Source organism: Varroa jacobsoni, unplaced genomic scaffold (genome assembly GCF_002532875.2).
Source record: "Varroa jacobsoni isolate VJ856 unplaced genomic scaffold, vjacob_1.0 contig00824, whole genome shotgun sequence".
Classification (NCBI taxonomy): Eukaryota; Metazoa; Arthropoda; class Arachnida; order Mesostigmata; family Varroidae; genus Varroa; species Varroa jacobsoni.
Window position 1 is genome coordinate 29,019 of NW_019214535.1, and position 22,463 is coordinate 51,481.

The window sequence follows — 22,463 nt, forward strand, 5'->3', positions numbered from 1 at the left end:
ACTGTCATTATTTAGATACGTTTGCGTATATATATATAGTGTAATGTAGATTGTTCATTATATGATCTTAAAAGTAATTAAAAGAAGGTTGTTGAATCTAAATGGTAACAGGCATAAAAATCGTGTCCTTTTTTTCTATTGCGAATGGAAAAGGCCAGCTGTTTTAGTTCTGTAAGACGTTTTCTTTATTTTTGTCTGCTGTTATTATCGTCATCATGGTCAATTTTCGATTCCATCAATATCTTCATTTTAATCATTGGATTTGTTTCACCGAACACAAATCGACCACCTGCGCGGCACCATCTCTTCTTTTATATTTCTTTATTATATTTATATACTCGTATAGAGTTCTCTTTGCGTATAATACACTACTCATCACCTCATATCTCATATACTAGTAATAATAATTGGTAATAATAACATAGAACTTCTATTCTCGTATTTTTTCTGCTCCTTTATTTAGTAAATAATAATTATTCTTAATATGATCATTTTTTTCGTTACTTAAAAATGAATCTTTGTAATGTTTTTCTATCCACGTAAGGATAGCGTGTGAGAGCAGCTTGCGACAACACTATTCATCTGGCTCTGAGTAACGTCCGGTTTGGGATCCACCAAATTTTCCAGCATTGCTCAATTTAATCCACAGTCATCATTACATTTATAGTAATAATAATAATAATGGCTCTTGTATAATCAATATCCAGCTTGCTTTAGAGATTATCATTCTCGTTGTTTTTTTTTTTCTTTTTTTTTTGTGCCCGTCCTTCAAACGTTGCTTCGCTCGAAAGCTCATTCGACAGAAATTAGACTATAGTACACATTAATTGATCAAAATTACGTGTTTAGCCTTACATAGAGATACCATGTTACAATACATAAACTGTTTTTCTTCACAAGACATGTATATCTTGTTAGTATGCTAGGTAGTGAAATAGATAACCATATATGGTACCGTGAATATTTCTGGTAAGAATGTCAATTTACGGCTTCTCTTCAAAATCTCTTTTGTGTTTACTTGCGCCGATATTTGCAACTCCTTTTCCTACTCTAGGTACACGTCGGATAGGTCATCGTTGTCCTTCGTGTTCTTTAGCATACGCCGTGCTATATGTCGGTGTTCTTTCGTACATAACAATGCTCTCCTTTATTTTTTATAAATATTTTACAGATTTCCATCGACGGCTGAGATTTGGCACGACCAGTTTAGTTGTTCCGCTGTGTTTTTTTTTCCACGTTTTTACTCTACATCGCTGTGTTACGTGTCACTTTATAAACTTCACGTTCCATCGTTTTCATCTGTTGGGTTTTTATATGAACTTACGCACATACGAGAACGCGTCTATATATACTTGTGTGCTCTTTAGTGACGTTTCCTGCGATAACACATATTGGTAATAGTGCATGTTTTGCCTTTGTCTATAATGTTTCCGAGTAGCCAAATCCGTCCCTGAATTCTACTCAGCTCAATACCGGATGAATTAGAAACTTTACCAAGAACTAACTTAGTGTACAGTCGCGCAAGTAATCAGTCGTTTGATTCGATGTATTGCAAAACAATGTAAAGTCTGAATGTTTGTTCTTTTGTTAATATCCTCTATGCCACGCACACTTGTCATCCGTAGCTAGACCAAAATTTTTTTTAGTACATATATGCACACTTACACACGTGTACGGATAGAAATATTTCGCGACAAATGTACATACATAATTATTCACATTAAAATTTATTTTATATAATGATTTTCCTATAACAATAAAGTAAGTCTGAGGACAGCAAAACGTCGTGTAGTGTTTCCGTTTGCTCCTGATAGCAAGAAAAGTTTAAGTAGATCCTAAAGCTTTTCCTTTTTTGCGTTCCTCGTCATCGTTCTGTACTCGCTACAGCTTATCGCGTAATTAGAGTTTGTTCTTGTTAGTTCTTGAGCAAGGAGGTCAGGCAAGTCATATGGTCTCACACAGCCAAGTACGCTGGTAAATCACACTATTTTTAAAAAAAACAAAATAAATTTACAGCATGCGATTGAAAGAAACTGACAAAAACGGATGGGAAGATAGAAGGTCATGAGGCAATTTAATTCGTATATGAAAAAACAGTAAATAATGAATTAGACCAGGAAGAAGAGCGAAGTGGATATAGTCCAAAGACGTCGTAGCGGATAGGTTCCATCACGATTATAGACTGTAGCAGACATCTAATGCTGTCGCCGGTCAATATAAGGCGTGCGAAGGGTTCGTGAAAGATATTCGCATGCTAACATAGAAGAGGGATTCGGTGACTGAGGACATCGGGGAATGAAAAAAGGAATTCATCGAAAAGAGCCTCGGAAGCCATCTCTGGCGAATTTAGATACGGTTATTGTATGCTGTTTTTAAGATGGTATTTTCTATAGGCTCGTTCGTGTGGTTTGCCATAATTATTCGTATGGACTGAATTGGGCTTTTGGATTTTTAGTATTTTTATCTTACTATTAGTCATAAGTTTAAGTCTGCTGAACGTTTGTGTGGTGGCCTACTCTAGGGAGACTTCGATGAGAGAGTGGCAATCGAGCTGAACAAACGCGTCGTTTAGTAATGTTTCTCTATCGGCGCATGTAGAAAAATGCGTTTTTTTAATGAAATTCACGAAAAAGCGGCGTACCAATTTGTACCGAACGCCCTTGTACACACAATGATGCTTCGAGGGATAGATGAACTCGCTTTGCAGACGAACATATGGCGTCCATGTGGTTTGTATGCCAATGTGCTGCTTTTATAAAATAAAATCGTAGGAATATACAGAACAGGGTTAGCGAAGGGAACCGAATAAGCCGCATTTATGATAATTAAAATCGTCGTAGTTTTAAAATGTGAATCGTTCAGCTCACTTAAAGTCCTACCGATTGATCGTAATTTGTTAATCTGGGGTTGTTTTTTCTCTGTGTCTGTGTGAGCGTTGGCTGTTAGTAGGTAACTACGCCTCCAACTCTTCTAGGTTAAGCAGACAGCGGAAGAATATACAAAAAATACTATCGCAAGGCAAAAAACCGAAAAAAAAAAGCACACTGGGGGGTAATTAGGTGGCGTTGAATATTGAGAGCTTTCACAAATCAACGGCACGCACAGCTCCATACCGATGTATTTGGATGTGTGATTTGGAAAATTGATATTTGGCGGTGTCGACGAGTCCAAGATGTTTCCCGCCCGTATATATCATTGATCTTTTTTTCTAGTCCACAGAAATAGTAATGATGGTGAACATTGAACTGATGAATTGTTCCATTATCCACACCCTTTATGACACTGGACCTTCGTATTTCAACTTCGTGCATATTTCACACTATTATATCTACTGTTGAAGTTTTTTACAGTTAAACATCACATGGCGCCTTGCTCATCGGTTCATTCAGTTGAAATGTTTTTTTTGGTTAGTTGTGTGTCGCAGATACTGCCCCCGCACACAACTCTAAGAAGATGAGTTCCTACGATATCGCCGTAACTATTCGTTAACGTCGTCCATGTTTCTATGAGTGAATCTACGTTTGTCTTTGTGTCTGTTTATATACCTGGTCAAGGCTGCATCTCTCAGCACTGTCCTGCATCTATTAGCTAAAATTAAATTAGATCTTGACGTTTTAGGTTCACTTAAGGGCCTACAAGGTGGTCGCTCCGCTTCGTGGCCGAGAACAACCAAGTGGAATTTTCATAGTTGCAAAACAATTCATAATTTGCTGTTTCCTTGAACATGTACTTCGCTGAGATGATGCCTGCCGCTTGACATGTTTGCCCTTGATTTTGATGTAATCACACTGTGGCCCATGCACGTACCACCTGTGTTCCTTTTCTCCGTCTCCTCTTTATGTAAACTTATGTATCTCTTTCGTTTATAATACAGAGCCCGTATACGATACGGCAAATGTCTCAATCACTGTACATTATCTAGTTATCAGCATTATCCACTCTTTCTACTTTGCTTCCTTCCAGTCATCGGGACTGATTAAGCCCCCTGCTTAGTCTGGGGGGTGCTGCAATCAACAAACCCTGGAGAACGAACTCGCGAGTGCCTAACCGCACCATTAATTTATTCGATTTCGTAGGAAATTCTCTTCAATTATTGTCTGTTATGTCTGTCACTCGTTCACGTATAGCACAATTATTCATCATCAGTATTATGTATATCTTTCAATTACTAATTTTTGTCGATTTTCATATTTTTTTTTTTTACTTTCGGGCAGGACTTCCGGACTGAGCCGTTCACTCAGTTTTTTTTTGTCAAAGCATATGTACATGGACTAGAATATACACAGTATTGTATTTGTTATTTTCATTGTTGTCATCAGGACTTTTAAATTAAAAAATACTCTTGACACTTCAGAACGTGACGTCTCATTCTAGCTCTCTGCCATTTCGTCTACATCGCCACTGGAACTATTCGAGTGGAGCACTGGCTGGAAGCTTAGCTCATTCCATGTTTCTTTTTTTGCACAGAGAGTCGAGGCAAGAAGGATTGTTCTTATGCATATCCCTGATTTTATAGTTATTTTACTGTTTGAATACTGATCCATTTCAAAGTCTACGTAGTAACAACGACATCACCGGTAAAGCTATTCGGCGTACCAGCAGAGCTCAGTTACTCGGCGGTAGTGTGAGCCGGACTCATTATAAGATTGAAAATCAAAACTAATCGTATCTGTTAACAGAGTTAAAGGCCTTAGTTCAGACGTACACTACGTATTTCAAAGAGTGCTGCTTTGAGGCTAGCTTGATGCTGGTCGACACCTAGTCCATAGCTATTTTCTCTACTTGTGCTCTTTGATGTCCTTATTACTGTTACTATCATTATTATTGTCTTTGTTAACCTTGTTCTTTCCGTCTTTACTGGACTCCTTATTGTTGTTTTTCTGCTCCCTGTCTTTCTGTTCCTTCCTTCGACGGAACTTTGCTCGCCTCTTGCGCGCGCTTTCTTTGCGGAAGGCGATATTGGTGGGATCGTCGGCTAGACCCGGATACGCATCGATGCCGTGAATATCGTTTGGATAATATCGTTCAACCTTTTTATTGGCCATTAGCTCGTCGCGCTCGGCCCGCGACCAATCGTGAGTGCTACCCTTGTGGCCAATCGCTACTCGTGCCGCTTCTAACTCCCACGCCTCCTGAACGGCTTTTCTGCAAAATGCAAGCAATCGTAACTTAGGCAAAGCAGCCTTCCTGTCGGAAACCTCATACGTTTTTTTAGTATGTTGTATATTTAACTATTACTGTTAATGTTATATATAAAGCGATATAAGTGGCTCAATATTAGAAGTGGCTATTTCATGTTTTCCCCGCGTCCAGATTGCATTCAAGGTTTCTGCCTTAAATATATATAGGTGTAACTTAAGGGTTAGCAAGGGTTTAGACCGATTGTAGTGGTAGCATTGATTGATGGAACGTGCCTTGACCGGATTTTTAGCCAACATTTTCAAAATAAGGTAGAATGGTATAAATAAACTAATCTCCAGCTATTTACCTTCTGAAGTGATTGATGACACGCTGTTTTTCCTCCGCTTCGGTCGCTCCGTACTTAATGTTGAGAGCTACATTAGCGCTGTGCACTCGGATATCGATCTGTTGTCTTCGGCCACTCTCGCTGTCGACTACAGGATGACGAGTGATATTGAAAAGGGTTGATCCTAATCTGCCCAACTGCTCCCAATCACGATCCGCTTTCGAAAGCTGTGGCTGCGAAAAGTAGAATAAGTCGATGCCGTGCTGATTGAAATGCACGTCGAGCATGAGAGTGTTGTTGAAAACGGAGCTGATGACATCACGCAAAATTGGTGTGGCCTCGGCCAGGACGTGCACCTTAACGGTGCCTGATGGCTGTCGATTGAGTAAGATTCCATTGCCGAATACGCCTGGTAAGCTCGCTATACGGGAATTGATTGCTCGTTCAAATAAACCTTGACTTGATTTAACTACACTTGGTACCACGGCGGAAGGTCTGCTGAAATCGGCGGCGATTTCACTGGCGAGGCAATTTAAACCTGAGACAATAGGTAGCGTCGGCGCGGTAAGGGGAACGAGATAAGCTTGTCCTACTACGGGGCTCGTCATGATTTGTGGGGGCTGAACAATCACCTTCGATAGATCGTACCCGAGAGCTACAAGCCATGAGTCCAGTGCTAAAATTGTAAAAAAAAAAAGTTAAAGTACAGGCAGCCTCTGTTATACTACTATTCGAACATTTTTAGGTAAGACAAAACCTATTTCGATAAATTGATGGAAGTAAGAAAAATATTTCAAGTAGGTGCAGGTATTATGATGTCAACCTAAATAATTTATTATGATGACTGAACGAAAAATCACCTGCCCACTTCTCATCTTATTCCATCACCTTGAGTACATACTATTTTACGATAGCTGCGATTTATAGGTATGAACTTACTGGTCATTTTATCCGGTATTTGATCGGCGTTGATAGGATCGTTATTCCTAAAGCGATAAAGATGGACCAATGGTGGATGTGCGATTAAACTGAACACTCGTTCCCACGTAGGCGTCAGCCACTGCGCGGATGTCGGATCGTAAGGCCGGGACCCATAGAACACCAAGTGGGTAACAGGTTCGCGAATTCCACCGAGGAAGTCGACGGGGAGTAAGAAGTCAGGGTTACTATCGTAAGTCACCTGCCCGAAAGGTGCGCGTCTGATCTCCTTAATCACAGATCCGTCTTGAGTGAAGACGGCCATTGGGGTACCGCGGTGGTCGCAAGCCACATAGAATTTGCTATTGTCCTTTTTAAGGATATGCATCAAGTGGCCTCGATTATCATAAACAAAGGAAATACTGGCACCAGTCTTCGGATGATGTACGTGTGTCATACGTTCTGGATGCAATGGATCGGCGTACACATACTGCGTAATTCCGCCACGGTGATCCTTGGTGGCGACGAGACGATCACGCTGATCGTAGAACATGTGTATATCATAGGCACGGTTCTGCCATGCGTGCACCATTTGACCTTCGGCATTATACTCGAAGTATTCTTCACCGCGTCTTGTAATGAAACCCCTGGCATCAGCTTTGTACATGCTCTCAGTAGCTCCATAACCAACAACACGATCGCCGGCGTCGTATTTTAAGTGGGTTTGTTTTGGGCCTTCTTGAATCATCTCAAGGTTTCCGTTGATATCGTACGCATAACGCCAAGACTGAGCAGGGGAAGACACCGGTTCTACCAGTTGTAAGAAGCCGTCGAGTGTGTAATTAAACCTTGTTTCGACGGGGGTGGCGTCTTTGCCAACCTTTGAGGTAATGGCCACAATTTGGTTACGGTTGTTGTACCTAGGTACGTAGGCAAAGAGTTCCTTGTTCCATAGTGACAGGGCTAGAGCTTCAATTCGACCAAACGAATCGAACTGGACAGTTGTACTAAATTGCCGCTGTTCGTCTTGAATAAACACAGAGTTCTGCTTAGGCCGATTAATAGTAAACTGGTGAGTCTGTTCCAATTGACCTGTGACAACGTTATATCGATATCGAGCTTGAAAGGTACTTTTACCTCCAATCTCCACGTCTGCCGACGACAGCCTCCCTCCATCATAAATATACTTAAGTTTTACGCTGTCCAGCTGGCTCTTCGAATTGTACCTGTTACGAAAGAAAATAACATGTTTTAGGCCATGCTTTGATCTAAACAAGGATCCATTGTCAAGTAGCGATATTTAATACAAAGAAATAAAGAAAAAAAGTAGTTTTTACATTTTATGCAAACCCCTTGAGTTTCCTACTACTAATAAAATCCATCACTAACCGGAATCGTTCTTCCTTAAGCAGGCTCCCGTGATGCCTATAGTCAACTCGCGTATCCAGCAATGGAACGTTTTTAGTAATAGACTTCACGAGTGCGCTATTGTTTCCATAGTAGAAGTTGGTACTCTCCTGCCCGCATAGTACGGTGGCCAATCGGCCTTCGTCATTATACGCGTACGAGACACGCCCCAACGAGTGTGGATAATACTTGGCTATCACCAAGCCGCGCTCGTCGTAGTGCACTACGTACGGATGGTTCGCGCCCGGAGGTAGGTACAACAGCTATAACAAGATAATAGTGATTACAATGAATAACTTTGCGGCTTTTCCAAAAAAATTCAATTATGCCCTTCTATAATTTTCATGTATTCGCTAAACAACGATCTTCACTGTAATAGCGCTAACGATTAGGATATCTCGAAGGAAGGAAACTGTTTTGAGATTTATCAACAACTAAAAGCGAAACACAAGATAATGATGAGTACTTTGTAGAAGCCGAGCGATGTCTGCGAGGCGATTTCGTGTCGATGACCGTTTGGAGTTATGACGCTCTGTAAGCTCGAGTGTCCATTATACATCAGCTGATAGCGGCTTCCGCTGGGTAGGATGATTTCATTCGGCTGCAATATTATAAGGCAAAGCAGAGGTCGGTTCATAGCATGTTGAAAAATTAGGCTTATGACTCATTTCAAATTCAGTGATAATCAGCCTTCTTCCTAATCCCTAAGACATGGTTAGTTGCATACAACGACCGCTGAATCGTGGCCTATATATACCTTACTTACCACAGTAGCGGGACTTTCGGCGTACTTGTAGATGACGCCCGAATGGTCTGCGTAACGCACGTCAGTTAATCTGCCGGCTAAATCAAACGAATAGCTTTCAATGAGATCACCACGCTCCCATTTTGTCACACGGCCAAAGCGGTCGTATTCAAGCGTTACTCCAGTGATATTGGCCCTCGGCGTCCACGATTCTGGCTGTCCCTTGTGGTTGTATTTGACCGTCAGTAAAGCCATAGAATTCTTGTCGATGACCGATTCGGTATTAAGTTGCCGATCGAATTCGATTGCGAACAGGTTTTCTCCGTTAACCTTCGCACGTCGACCCACCTGATCGATGCCAGTCCTTTTGCGGCCTACGCCACTTTCAGGCTTCGCGTAGTACCGCCATTCAAGCCGTTGAGTTATATCTTCGCTAAGTCCAAGCCTCAGTTTCGTTGGAACAGGGAAAATCTCGGAGTACACAGAGTTCATATCCGTAAGAAGCGGGAACGCTTGAGTTTCGATGTCTTTGATTAGGCCGTTATCCTGCCCTAGAACAAGTCCGTTATCTGCCCCCATTCTTACTTTTTCCTCAACCGAGCCCTTCTGGCTTACGACGCCGTGGGCTCCTTGAATTAGAAGCTCAGAGGTTTCGCGTCCGTTTCGTGTAACCATAACGGAGGCTCCGCGGATGCTAAGACTGTACGACAAGCGAATATGTTCTCCGCTAGGGGCAATGGCGTCAGTCAGTCGGCCGTAATGATCGTATGAGTACAGGACCGAGCGGCCAGAGCTGTCTGATTTTGACTTTAGAAGCGCTGTGTTAGAGCCGTGGTACTCGAACGAGGTCTTATGTCCGTCTGCGGTGGCGAACGACAGCAGCATCGAATGCCGCGAGCCAATATCCAAGACGCATTTGCCCCCTTGGCTGTTCTCAATCGATTTTGCCTGGTGGCTGGTGTCACGCAGGATGAAAACTTTATTGCCCGAAGCGTCGGTGACCGAGCTCAGTTTTCCGTTAGCTGTATTAACATTGTAAGTAAACGTGTACTTGGTTTGGCCTGTAACAATGTTCCGAGTAGAAGTGTGTTGACCATGCCGGTTAAATGTATACACTTCCTGGGTTTCCGGCGAATAGATATCAATCGCATGTTGAGGACCGGACGGCGAGGGCAGCTGATTGACAATCGATCGGATCATATGGTTGCCTTTATCAGCGATATGCAGTGTACCGTCTGGTGTAACTGTCAAGGCAGAAATTGAGTCGAATTTAGCTGCGGTTGCTAGCACTTCGTTGGGGTCGAAACACTTACAGTTGATGTCAAGACACGAACATTTAGCTTCAACTACACCCACAGCGTGAGTCAGCTTTCCATCTGGACTTACCACCCGTACTCGGTTCACTGTTTGTGAATCGCTTTCAGCTATATAAAGATCACCCTGCGGAGAGAAGGTGATAGCCATTGGGGATTCTAATAGCGCTTCTGTGGCAAAGTCCCCTTTGCCGTTTGTCTGAGTACTGGCACAGTGGACCGGCTTTCCAGCGATGACGCGAAGACGGCGGTCGGGCGTCAGTCGCAGGACGATGTGGTCATCGAGAATGTGTAACGAGTTGTCCACAGGATTGATAGCTAGTTCTGAGGGCCATTTAAGATTTGTCTGCCCCAACAAATGAGTCCCAGCGCACGATAGTGGCTTCCAGTGAGCTTTATGATGATGATCACCAACAAGGGTATTCATGATACCCGCACGATCGACCATCCGAACATTAGTTCCATCAGCGATGTATATCTATTAGAGTACAGAAACGACATCATTGTGAGAGGCTTTGGTGTCAAGGAGAAAGAGGCTGGGTATATAGTGTACGCAGTTTCTGATATAAATGAAGCTACATAAAAAAAATTAATAAGAGACAAACCAGTAGTAATAGTACATTTTAAAAACAGTAACATACTTCTTTATACATAGACACAACGATGCCTTTGGGATACGATAGTTTAGCTTCTCGAGCAGGTCTGCCATCTCCACAGAACAACTTATCTCCTGGCAAACACTTAGCTCCTGAGCCGACTACAGCTTCAAGGTTGTTTCTGGGATCCTCTACAGCTTCCAAACGAACTACACGCAGCACCTGGCAGAAGGCAATCAATTCGATAAGCTACAGTGGTCCCAAACGGTTCGTAATTCTATGTCGTTCAGTTTGTGTATGGTTATCATCGTTAATTTTAGAAACCCACTCATTAAAATTTAAATGGTCAATAATTGAATAACATTATTATTTATCGATAATATACCTATGTTCAATGTGAACAGCTGTGCGAGTTCTGCGTTGTTCAAAGTCGCTATTACCTGGTGTCTTTCGGGATCGGAGATATAGAGATGACCCGTGGCCGGTCCGACAGCCAGATGGTAAGAATAGGCAATTTGAGAGGGTGGCAGCTCGACAACAGTGACTACTTGTCCACCATCTGGTGAAATGCGCCGAATGAGATTGAAGTCACCGACAAATATTGAACCATCAGGTGAGCTTGCTAGGGCGACCGGTGCCATAAGGCGTTGGTCACGTGGCAAGCCATTACATTGAGTAACCGGACAATGAAGATTACGTTGTTGGCCTTCTTCACCACTGCCCATTATGGTTGACAAGACTTTTGGCTGTAAAAAAGGAACAAATCGGGTGTCTGTATGAACATAGGCGTCATTCGGTGGATGAATTATGGGCTTCGTTAGAGTTGTCCAATCGAATGAACCTGTTGCTGTTATCGGTTCGTTTAGGTGTGCAGTTGTTCACGTCATCAGCTAAAGATAGAAAAAAAAATGCATATGTACCTTGTTCTTAAGGTAGACGTTAGCACCGTCACCCTTCTGAAGGATTCCCTCATGAAAGTTGTAGCGATGGTGGATTCCAAGATTCCAACCACCAATTTCCGAGATGGACATGTCGTGCCCGCTTACCGGGGTTGTTTGGATCTCCCAGATGATGTCTGAACATGTTGAGTATTCGTATCCGACATGCACTAAAAGATCAGTGAGACATTGTTCAGACAAGTGTTATTTCATTATTAATTTGCAATCATCTACAGAAATGCAACTCTACTGAGTCTCTTGGTTTACAGAAGCAATTGTCTGAGTGAGACAAATTTGTAAACGTATCATTGTAACCTAGCTGAACTTATTTCCTATATAAAACAACGCTTCTGATAAGCATTACGTTGTTATATTATCTGTATTGACCAATGACGATAATAGAGTACTATTAAGAATATTATAGAACTTTACCGTGTGCCAAAGCGATTCCGTAGACCTTTTGTCTGTACGTATTTCTTCGATTCCACGCATACGTAAACTGGATGGCAGGGTCAGCTTCGAACACCCGTTCGAACATCACGCCTTCGATATAGATTTTCAAATGGATCAATCGAAGGCTCGCAGGTATCGTGTCAGGTGTTAGCTTAAGCTGGATGGTGGAAAAATATCCCGCAGCACGACTTGAATGGTAAACAAGGTGCAGATCAGTGCCAGGTATATTCAGGGATTCCTGTACAACCTGCGATTCAGCAAGTATGGCTGAACGATTACTACAGCCGCCTTGGAAGCCATGCCGCCATGTTGCCATAATTACTGGTGTCATTGCTTCGAAATCGTGTTCAGTACAAATGGCGTTACTCTTAGGCCCATCAACAGCCTTTAGTTCACCGGGTGTCATGACTACCTCACCCAGAACCAAAATGTCATTCACAGGAACCATAAGTGTCCGCTCATGGATCTGGAAAGAAATTGATCAAGTCAGAGACGCGCATAACGTATGTACTCACGTATCGATTTTGTTCACAAAAGCATCACATTTGTGCTTAATACATACTGCTAAAGAAGTTACTCTTATGACGCGGGCTAATGTTTTTTAAATAATAATACTCGACTCAAAAAATGCAATAATACTTCGTTTAGATTTGCCACCGTGACAGTTATACGTCGATACGTTTTATCGTATTTGATGTTAATAATCTACTTGGGCTTTCCATAAAGACGAGAGTCAACGAAATAGCTGCCGCGGATACTACTGCTTACCTTGAACGGGTCCCTGCGGAACTGTAAGGTCACAGCTCCTCCTCCATTTACCATGAGGTCAAACCAACCGTCACTTCTTGAAACTGTAAATCCAGCGGTAACGTCAGAAGCTACTCCGACTCTTACCCCCGTTAATGGCGCATGTGAAGAAGATACCACCTGTCCTCGTAGAACCGATGCGCGGCTACATAATCAATCGATAAAAGAGACATGTTAGTTAACTAGAAATCGACCGGAAACTCATCAAAAAGGATGAAATAACTCGCAAAGTTTGGCCTGATCCTAATATATCTTTAATTAGTTAAGTTTCTGTCACTTTGGTCCTAGAAAATGAAGGTATTCTTGATTTCATTTTGATGACACGGGCAATTCGATTTAGAAATACTTTTTTCTCCTTTTCTTTCTAGATTATAATGTTTTCTAGAAAAATCTGATTCGATGTTTTTGAACGAATGCGTGTTCATATTAAGGCTCCGCTACGGATAAGTCTATATAGACATGATTATAAATTAGCCCTACTTAAAGTGAGAGTTAGTAAAGGGGAAAAAAGTAAAGGAAGAGCGAAAGAGAGAAGGTGCAAATGGGTTGGGGAAGAATAGGGTCGATAGAAACAGGGTGTGGATAAAGGTGCTTAGAGATGGCCTACGAAAAAACCTTTCAGCGCCTTACGGCTATTCACCTGCTACCTCCCTGGAACCAGACTCCCGGTCTGCGTATGATTTACTAATCAGGCTATGACGTAAGAGAGGAACTTCGATGGTATCACCCTATAAATTATTCCGTACCCAAATCAAGCGACATGTACTACAATTTTGCGACCCCCTGAGATTAACATCGAACTCCCCCAGTCCACACAAGGCGACGTACCTCGAGTTGAAATGCTTCCAAAGCGTGCTGCGTGTAATGCGATAAAGATATGTAAATATAATGTTAGCGTCGTTAGCTTTAGGTTGGTCCGATATTTAAAAAAGGCTATTGTGCCATTTTTAGTACAGGAGGAAAAGGGCAGGGCCTCGTCACCACCTTGCCGACGGATCTGTGCACTAGGACGCACCCAAAAACAACTAGCCAGCCTAGGACAGGCAGCACACTACAGGTACATTGCTCAAGACAGAATAGATTCGTTTGGCAAGCTAGCTGGTATCTGTCGAAATGATAACGGTTCAAACGAAAGCGAGAATAAAGAAGCGTAAGTATTTCTATGAATCATTCAGAAGCAGCATCCTGCAGGAGCAGTTGCATCATGATACATTTCAGGTCAGCACCTCTTGCACATCTTTTTTTTCGTTGCTTCTTTGGAATGAAATTAGGTGTCTGAAGATCACGCATCATCACCGTATCTAGTGGTTGGCTGGCTGGCTCGGCATATGGCGACAGGTGAGGATCTGAATGATCTTCTTCACACACATGTACCTCAGGATATTATTTGAATATACCTTTTATTTTAATGAAACAGTCATTTGCCGTCAGGTTTGTGCCACAGTGTCTAGAAGCTGTAATGTGAGATTTGTGCTGTTTTTATGGCGCTGCTGGCAACAAAGTGAATACGACCCGAAAGGAACTCAACCAGAAAGAACTCTTAGAATCCAGCCGACTAATAAAAAAAATATTACGTCATTTCCAACAAGTGCTTCTGGATTAAATTACCATCTCACATGTGGATAATTTAAAAGTTCTGCTGCGTCGTACGGAATCGAGTCCGATAGCTGGCCAGGTTTTATGGTCTAGTCTGACCAATATACTTTCGGTAGATCACAATCATGCATTTAACAGTAAAGATCATACCTGTGGTTGAAAGCTCCTTTGACTGCGTAGCTTTGCACCGAGTCGTCCTCGATGAGAAACTGCGTCCGTTGGAAGAAGCTTGCGGTCACCGCCGGCGGCTGCTTCCTCAACAGCACGTCGCGGGGGTCGGCTGATTGGAAGCAAAGTGGATTCGACGCACACTCAGGCGCCGAGCAGCATTCGGAATCAGCGCAGTCCACCAAACCATCTAAACGAAAGGAGACCAACGATCAGCAATTGGCAGTCAGGCAACAATCGCTGTAATTAGTCAATTCGTCGGCTTATTCGAATGTAACGCGGCATATATTACGTACCTCCATCATTATCCACTCGGTCTCCACACTTCCTCTCGGAGGCTTGGCTGCAACTGGATCCAGACCAAGGATCATGGCAGCGACAGGTCCATTCACCGCCTACACTCACACACTCGCCATGACGGTTGCATCCTACAGGACAACCCTCTAAAACAAAGATCACAGTATGCCGAATGTTATTTGCGCTGAACTAATTATGCTTGTTTCATGCTAGCCGAGGATGGGCAAGCTTGTACACTGAACGCGGTACTCGCTACTTTGGGTGGGTTACTTTAAACGGCAAGAGACATCAGCTTAACTTAGGATTGCATACAAGTTAATGTATTGAAGTTAAATTATTCGGTTACTAACCCATGGTGCAATGCTTTCCGTTCCATCCGATAGCACAGACGCAAGTTCCGTTTCGGCACTGACCGTGTGGTTGGGAACATCGGGGATCGCAGAGTCTCTGACCACACTTTGGTCCTGCCCAGCCTTCTAGGCATTCGCATCGACCCCCGCGGCATCGGCCCCTTTCACCACAGTCCAATGCACATTGCTCTGCTGCACAGTCAGGTCCACTCCAAGGCGCCTCGCAGACACAACGCTGTAACTCGACATCGAATCGGCCATGTCCTGAACAATCGGGTAGACAGCGAAGAGCTTCCTCATCCGGTTGAGAGCAGTCGACGCTTTTCCAGCCTTTTTTGCAGATACATTGGCCAGATAGACAGATCCCGTGACCCGAACAGTCGGGATCAATACAGTCCACCTGTTTGTCGCAAAGATGGACACGTAGCATAAATATTTATTTCATAGTTCACACACCGGCACAGATCACGCAGCTAAACATAACGTCAATTCAAAGTCTACGTCCATCTATAAAGTGATCCCATTCATTTATATATAAAGATGCCAAAATAGCCTCCTTATCTATCATACATTTTTTGTTGGAACATCGAATGACTGCTCGTACCTGATCGCAAGCAGAACCTTTGTATCCTTGGAAACATTTGCAGGCACCATCAATGCACTCTCCATGTCCTGAACAATCTGCTGGCTCGCACTCTTCGTCTCGTAGTTGACACTCAGTGCCCTTCCAACCTGGTTGGCATACGCATCGACCTCCAGAGTAGCTGCCGCGACCATTGCACAACACTGGGCAGAGTTCTAACCAAAAGTGAAAATAAAAACAATCCATCAAACGAATATCCTTGACAAATCGCGTAACATAGCGCAACGAAGTAGCACCACTCGTTAGTTCTTCGGTATTTTCAGTATATTTGCATATACAGAGAGTGCGGCACCTAAATTGAGAAATACGTTGATAGGCTGTTTGTCGTTACAGGCATGCGTCCTTCTCTACTCCTGACATTAGACCAAGGCCAGTTCTTCCATCTAATACGTGTCAACAAATAAATTAAAAACAATAAACTAGTTAAGGTGAACAACATTGCATTGTTTCCGGACTTGATGTAAATATCAGCTATTACCAAAACTCTAGGCAGTGGACGAACACTTATGGGGATTAAAAGCCTCTTGGGTCATTGCACGTTGATAGTGTACCATGCCGTAAATGATTATGTGGATGCTGCAAAAGAAGTATGCGCTGCGCGCCACGGGGCAACGCAACGTAGTACAATGTGAAGTCTACGACAGAACAAAAAAATTAATGGCTGTTGTCCAAGAGCGCCTCCCACTTCGGTGAGGGCGTCATTGAGGATAGTTGATGTGAATGAGTGAGTGTACGATGTCACGGAGTGCTCACGAAGACCTCAAATGCACCTCATAAAAGCCAGATAAATGCTCTTTGAGGTCAATAAAATCATGGGATTTGATTAGCGTTATTTTTCTACTCAAATCTTTCGAGAAGAAAGTAGCAGGTCGCATTTGATTTTTCACTAACAATATATTCCTTATTCTCGAAGTAAAAATTAACCCCAAAGATAGTGGTTGGCTCGCTATTTAGAAGATGTGTCTCTTGTGGGTAGAAGCAGATCTTCGGCCAAAGTTCATGTGTTGAGTGCGTGTTTAGATGAGAAGGCAAGGTGCTATTAGACTTGATCCAAAAAAGCAAACGCATTACTGAAGAAGTGCCTGCGTGTTCTGTAAACTCTGATGCAACCGCGGATAGCTGGCGTGCTTGAAGGAAGGCCATACATCTTAGCTCACACAAGCCAATCAGTGCAGAATTGTCTCGTTGAGAATACAAGGATGTTCTGGGGTAAGCACGTATGGCTGCAGAATAGCTTAGATTTAAACCCGTTCGATTACTGGGGCTTATTATTACTATTGGGCGACAGTTGAATAGGTCTAAACATGACATCATCCGCTCACTCATTCAAGCTATCAACAAGTTATTAACAGAATGGCAAACAGGACATTTAAAACGAGCCTGCGGTTCGCTCAAAGTTGTAGTCGTAGTATATGATCGTTATATCGAATAAACGTGATCGTCAGAAATGAGGAACACCTCTAGCACATGTCGAAATTTCGTTTTTTTTTTTTTGTTTTATTTGGATCCAGTCTTAGAAACCAAAATATCAGCAAAAGTCTCAATTAAGGCACCGTACCCTATTGCACGACTGCTACATACCCTACTATTTCGTGCGAAAATATATGCGCGGAAAGCAATTTGAGGATTCAACTTACGATAGGCGCACGCTTCGCCAGTAAAATCAGGATCACAGTCACATTTGCCCATATTACAAGTTCCATGGCCGTGACAGTCATACGGACAAGGAAGCGAAGATACATCTGCAAAGGGTAATAGCCAGCGATAATTCTTGACTATGTGACTATTTTAATATACTTGTATCTACACCTTTATGGTATTTAAGCGACGTAAAGCATGTAATCTACACGTATTTCGACAAACAAAACGAGGTGAGCGCATATCACCCTGTTGTTAACTTTGATGTTTTATAACGATGTGATTGTTCTCTCGGTCTGATTCACACTTCAGGCTCTAGTTATTCTAAGGAAAGAAATTGTATCTATCTACTGATCGACTTTCATTAATTCAGCGGAAGTGGGCACCCACCGGCTACTCGTGACACAAAGGACACCTCTTCTTGCTGATCACCATCGTTATAGATCGACAAATACCAGTGGCCGCGATCGAGAAAATGAATAAATTCGATAGAAACCATTTCCTGCGACGTAGCGGCCTTGCGGCTACGAATGCCCGATGATCGGGCGTTGAGTATCTCAGAGAAGTCGTATCGGGTATGCGTCGGAACGCTGAAAGTTACGGAAAAATAAAAGCACATATTAGATGGTAGATGGCGATGCTAGGACCAGCCAGAAGTAAGTTGTACCCGCCAAAACTTCGCTCCACCCTAGTAAGCCTCTAATTGAATAATTTGAGAGCTTGGGTTGATTTTGGGTGCAATCCTATGTAAACGTTGCAAAGTCTATTAGACGATGATTCCACAAAGCCGAAAATATGTCACACTACGATCTATTAAACCAATTCGAAATGAAAATGTGACCGTAGGCGCTGCATCAACATATTTAAGACTAGGCGGTGTTCGTCGAGTATGAGTAAACGAAAATTAAAAGAAGAAGGGCTATAAGTAAATAAAGCAGAAAAATCGACATTAATGCTAACGTATCACGGAGCGGGAGATTTCTTTCTAAACTGATCTTACGATGGTCAGAATCAGCCTACGATTCCTATAGTTCCTGATCGCTCTCGTTCTTTGTGCTCGACTAATTTTTGTTACGCTCACTAACATGCTTCATATCGGACACAGGCTGTTGCAGTTGCAGTAATAACGGCCTACTGCTCTGTCAGGAGAGGATTTCAAATATTGCGCGCTAAACTACTTCCGTTAAAAACACTGGAGATAGACGATAAGAGCTCACTGTAGCATAGTAGTGAATGGGAAACAGATGAACTAATAATGCGTATCGTCAAAACAAACGCGAAGAAATCCTGCACGTGCTACCTGCCAGCAACAGAAAAACAAATATATATCGATCATTCATTTAGTAGAGCATTTGGTATTGTTTCGAAGCGTTCGGAACTTTTTTTTTTATAAAAGAGTAATGTGCTGCAATTAAAGGCGATAAAGGGTGTCTTTAAAGGAAATCCCCTCTAACAGTAGCAAAACGCGCACTGCTACATTGTACACCAAACTACGAAGAAATAGAGCAAGCATGTTAATATATTATTCGTTTAAGGCGTAACCTGCGAAACGCAAAACCCTACGCGATAGAGCCTGATATGGTCCTAAGTTTAATTACGTTTAACAAAATTTAAATTATATAGTCAATTGACCTACAAGCCAGTCGTGTATAGGTTGTTTTGTATACTATTTAATAAATGTGCTTGCAATTAATGTTTATCTGAAAGCCAGTCTCAGGATTCGGTTTTCATGATAAAGCAGAAAAACAACATCCTTTCAGGAGGCGAACTAGTTGGCCGAACTGTGCAGGTTACCATAAGGTTGTAACCTCGCCTTCTGTGTAGCTCAGGTGCATGACGACTGCAGCTGACGCTGCGTTAATTTTACCGTCGTGTACAAACTGAATCCAACGCGGTACGACAGTTGCAGATGGCGGGGGCTGGCCAGTCGCGGTCAGTACGGCACAAGAGCAACTCGGGAAGTTTTTTATTACCTTGTGGATGTTGTGATTCAGCAGAGTAAGTAGGACACTCTCAAGTGAAGTGCTTAAAACGAACTTCAATGGAGCGGGCAATATTCGCCTCGGAGTCGCGACAGCTTCGAACACGTGCTTAGCAAATCGGGACATAGCGGTACGCAGCCCCTACTAGAGATGAGCCTTCTCGTTGAAGGAGCTTGTTGCAGTCGTGGACTACATCCAGAACACCTGCTATCTCCTTAATCTATTCATAGAAACAGATTCGCAGGTACATTTTTCTACAATATATATGCATGACAAACAATACGATAAAGAATAAAACAACTGACAGATATATATACATACGCCAGTTACGTACATTGTATATGTATATACAATGCACGTAATAATATAGCTTCGCTCCATGTATAATTTACATCGTGTTAAATGCGGTTGTTCTTCTTCTTCTACTTAAGGATCATATCAGGCTCTATCAAGTAGGGCTTCTCGTATGTGACGACTTAAACGAATAATACATTCACCTGCTTGCTCTATTTCTTTCCATTACTTCTTTTTTTACTTACTTATTTCCACCATTACTAGAGAGGATTTATTTTAAAGATGCCGTTATCGCCTTTAATTGCGACGTTTCGAAACAATGTCAAACGCCCTATTAAATAAATCATCGATAGACTTTTTTCTTTTGCTGGTAAGTAGCGCGCGCAGGGTTTCTTTGCGTGTATCTTCACAAATATATTCTTTCCGGCATATCAGATAATTTATTACTGTGCTCCAGTAAGCCTTTGTAGGTTGTCTTGTCGATTTCCCTGTCTATGCTCCACGTGCTCAATAGAAATTACTATAAATTACGCGCGGAAAATGTAAGGTTTACTGCTAGGAGAGTAGCGTACGATGAGTGACCGCTACTGCGGCGATCTCAGAAGTCTGTTAAAGCGGAGAAAAATCCTACCATTGTACGCCATAAGGCACCACCAGCGCTGCACCTAGGCTACTGATCAAAATCGTCACAACTGTCGGATCTAACCTGCTGCGTCCACAGCTTAATCACAATGAATTACCAGAGGATGCTGCGAAAAACGTGATGCGATTGCAGGAATTTTAAATATAACACATCGATCCCTTTGCCGTCCTTCCCTCCACCAATACGGCCTTAGATTGCGACATTAGGACACATTCTTGAAGAGATTGGGAATGGCCTCGTTTTTGCTATCAAGGTCGATCTCGTCGTAACGCGGCTCTTTTCACTAGCCGACAAGATGCCGATTAATACCGATTTCCACTTCACTACACATTTGTAAAGCGATATGGTGCTATTATCTAGCGCATTACTACATCGAATTTGCATGTCTGTGTACAGCCGTTTACGGATTACAAGCGTAACATTTCCCTTTTGGATTTGCCAATGTTCATCCTTCGCTGAAAGTTTCATCTACTGATTTTCGTAGGCCTTTCGTGGAGAAAAGATGAACACTGCCTCAGGCTGTATACGCATAAGCCATAGGTTTTTCTCTGCCTTTAGTCGTGCTCTGTCGGCAACCTCTGTCTCTCGTGGCGCCAACGTCGTGCCGTGTTGAACGACACAATTTTTCGTTAGCTACTAATCTTCTTGTATGGCACAGTAAGAAGTCGCAGTGTCTTTTATGCGGTGGTAGTAGGATCATGCGCTCGCTGTCTTAGTAGCGTCTGCTCTGAGCTCTCATGTCCATAGGAAGTTGGATCGATGTGACTTGCGGCATGCTTCCAATTGCGGTGATGATTTGTGCCGAGTATGCATATTTGTGTACGTGTCCATGTATGTATATAAGTGTGTTTATATACGTGCATGTCGAGTGTGTGTTTAGCCTTGCACTAGAAGCTTTGCGTTGGCTTGGCCCAAAGCAATTATCATGAAAGGTTGTCTTCGGTTTTTAGCATGTAATGGGGCTTCGAATTATACCTTGAGGCTTCGGCTAAGCCCCAATGGAACATGGATGCTGTCTAGACTGGTCCCCTAAGTGACCTCAGACGTCTTTGAACACGTCCCTTGGGTTCCAGAAAGTTGTAGAGATTGTTGGTCGCCGCCCGATGCGTTCTACTTGGAAAGAGTTGCTCGCGTAGTCCACCGAGAGAACCGTCCAATTACACAGTTGCAAGTTACGCTAAAAGAGCATGTACACTTAAAACTGCTAGCGGCTCCAATTTAAAGTAATTATGCTATCTGGGTTCATGTTTTAAAATAGCTATAATAGTAACTTAGCCTGAAGTCATTTATAATAGACAACTAAGGCTAGTGCTGTACTGTTCTTGGCCCTATTGTGATATCGAACAACTTTCAGAACAAATTCTGGGGTGCTTTCACTAGTTAACCTTGCACAAGTTAGAGAAACACTGAACTTATCACAAGTGTAGCACCAGGTCATTTTGGCAGACGAGTAAATCGAAGTTGTACACGAAGGGTGTACGTCGGCGGGTGACGAGGTATTATACATCGTAAGCTAGAAAATGTCACCACGGAGCCAAAAAGCGTAAAAAAACTTTTCAGTGACGACGTAAAAATCGAACTTTCGCCCAGTCATAATTTAATATCAAGTGCCACCCGTAAAGTGGGCCAAAGAAGGTGCGTATTCTCTTACATTCGTAAATCATAGACTTTATACGAAGTTGTTTGCGCTGGGAAAATAAGCGTTCTAATGTATGTATTCAGACCGCATAGTCGAATGATGATATAGGATACGACTGGAATAATTAGGTATTATAATACGCTGTTAATTAACAGAATATTAGAAGTTAAGGCATCATTTCTGGCTTCTAGTGACCCAAGGGTTTATCACATTACACAGTCTAGGCTACCAAAAGCACTTGCAAGTACGACAGGTAGCCATGCGCCTTCGTGTTCATGCCTAATTCTTACAATGTAATATTTGCTTCTGCTAATCTGAGTTTATTTGAAAATAAAGGGAAAACTCGAATGAACAGAAAAGCAGACGCAGTTACCTGAGCAAGATCATGCATTCAAGTAAACATCGTTGGTCCAAGATCGAAATTTGCGAATCATACTGATTTGCTGTCGCCTGTATACCTAGAAGAACACTCTATGAATACATCAATGATATTATTATTTGGCTTGAAGGCGGTGCCATAGAGTTCGATTGACGTCGCTGTTGTTACCCTACGTGGACTTCGATCGATG

At 42.5% G+C, this 22,463-nt stretch overlaps 1 protein-coding gene across 1 annotated transcript in view; it reads right to left on the reverse strand.

The window, feature by feature from the left end:
* Positions 1-161: 161 nt before the first annotated feature.
* The window catches only part of LOC111271647 (teneurin-m), a 79,715-nt gene continuing 57,413 nt past the window's right edge, over positions 162-22,463 (reverse strand). The window contains exons 10-27 of the mRNA XM_086972984.1: positions 17,727-17,926; positions 17,336-17,440; positions 15,660-15,853; positions 15,056-15,455; positions 14,705-14,851; positions 14,391-14,598; positions 13,473-13,499; positions 12,606-12,789; positions 11,817-12,303; positions 11,367-11,554; positions 10,887-11,192; positions 10,492-10,668; positions 8,559-10,328; positions 8,259-8,393; positions 7,775-8,055; positions 6,407-7,611; positions 5,489-6,143; positions 162-5,145 (exon numbers count right to left, since the gene is read on the reverse strand). Of these exons, the coding sequence (XP_086829110.1) occupies positions 4,779-5,145; positions 5,489-6,143; positions 6,407-7,611; positions 7,775-8,055; positions 8,259-8,393; positions 8,559-10,328; positions 10,492-10,668; positions 10,887-11,192; positions 11,367-11,554; positions 11,817-12,303; positions 12,606-12,789; positions 13,473-13,499; positions 14,391-14,598; positions 14,705-14,851; positions 15,056-15,455; positions 15,660-15,853; positions 17,336-17,440; positions 17,727-17,926 (7,036 nt within the window). The 3' untranslated portion in view covers positions 162-4,778. The remainder of the gene's footprint in view (positions 5,146-5,488; positions 6,144-6,406; positions 7,612-7,774; positions 8,056-8,258; positions 8,394-8,558; positions 10,329-10,491; positions 10,669-10,886; positions 11,193-11,366; positions 11,555-11,816; positions 12,304-12,605; positions 12,790-13,472; positions 13,500-14,390; positions 14,599-14,704; positions 14,852-15,055; positions 15,456-15,659; positions 15,854-17,335; positions 17,441-17,726; positions 17,927-22,463) is intronic.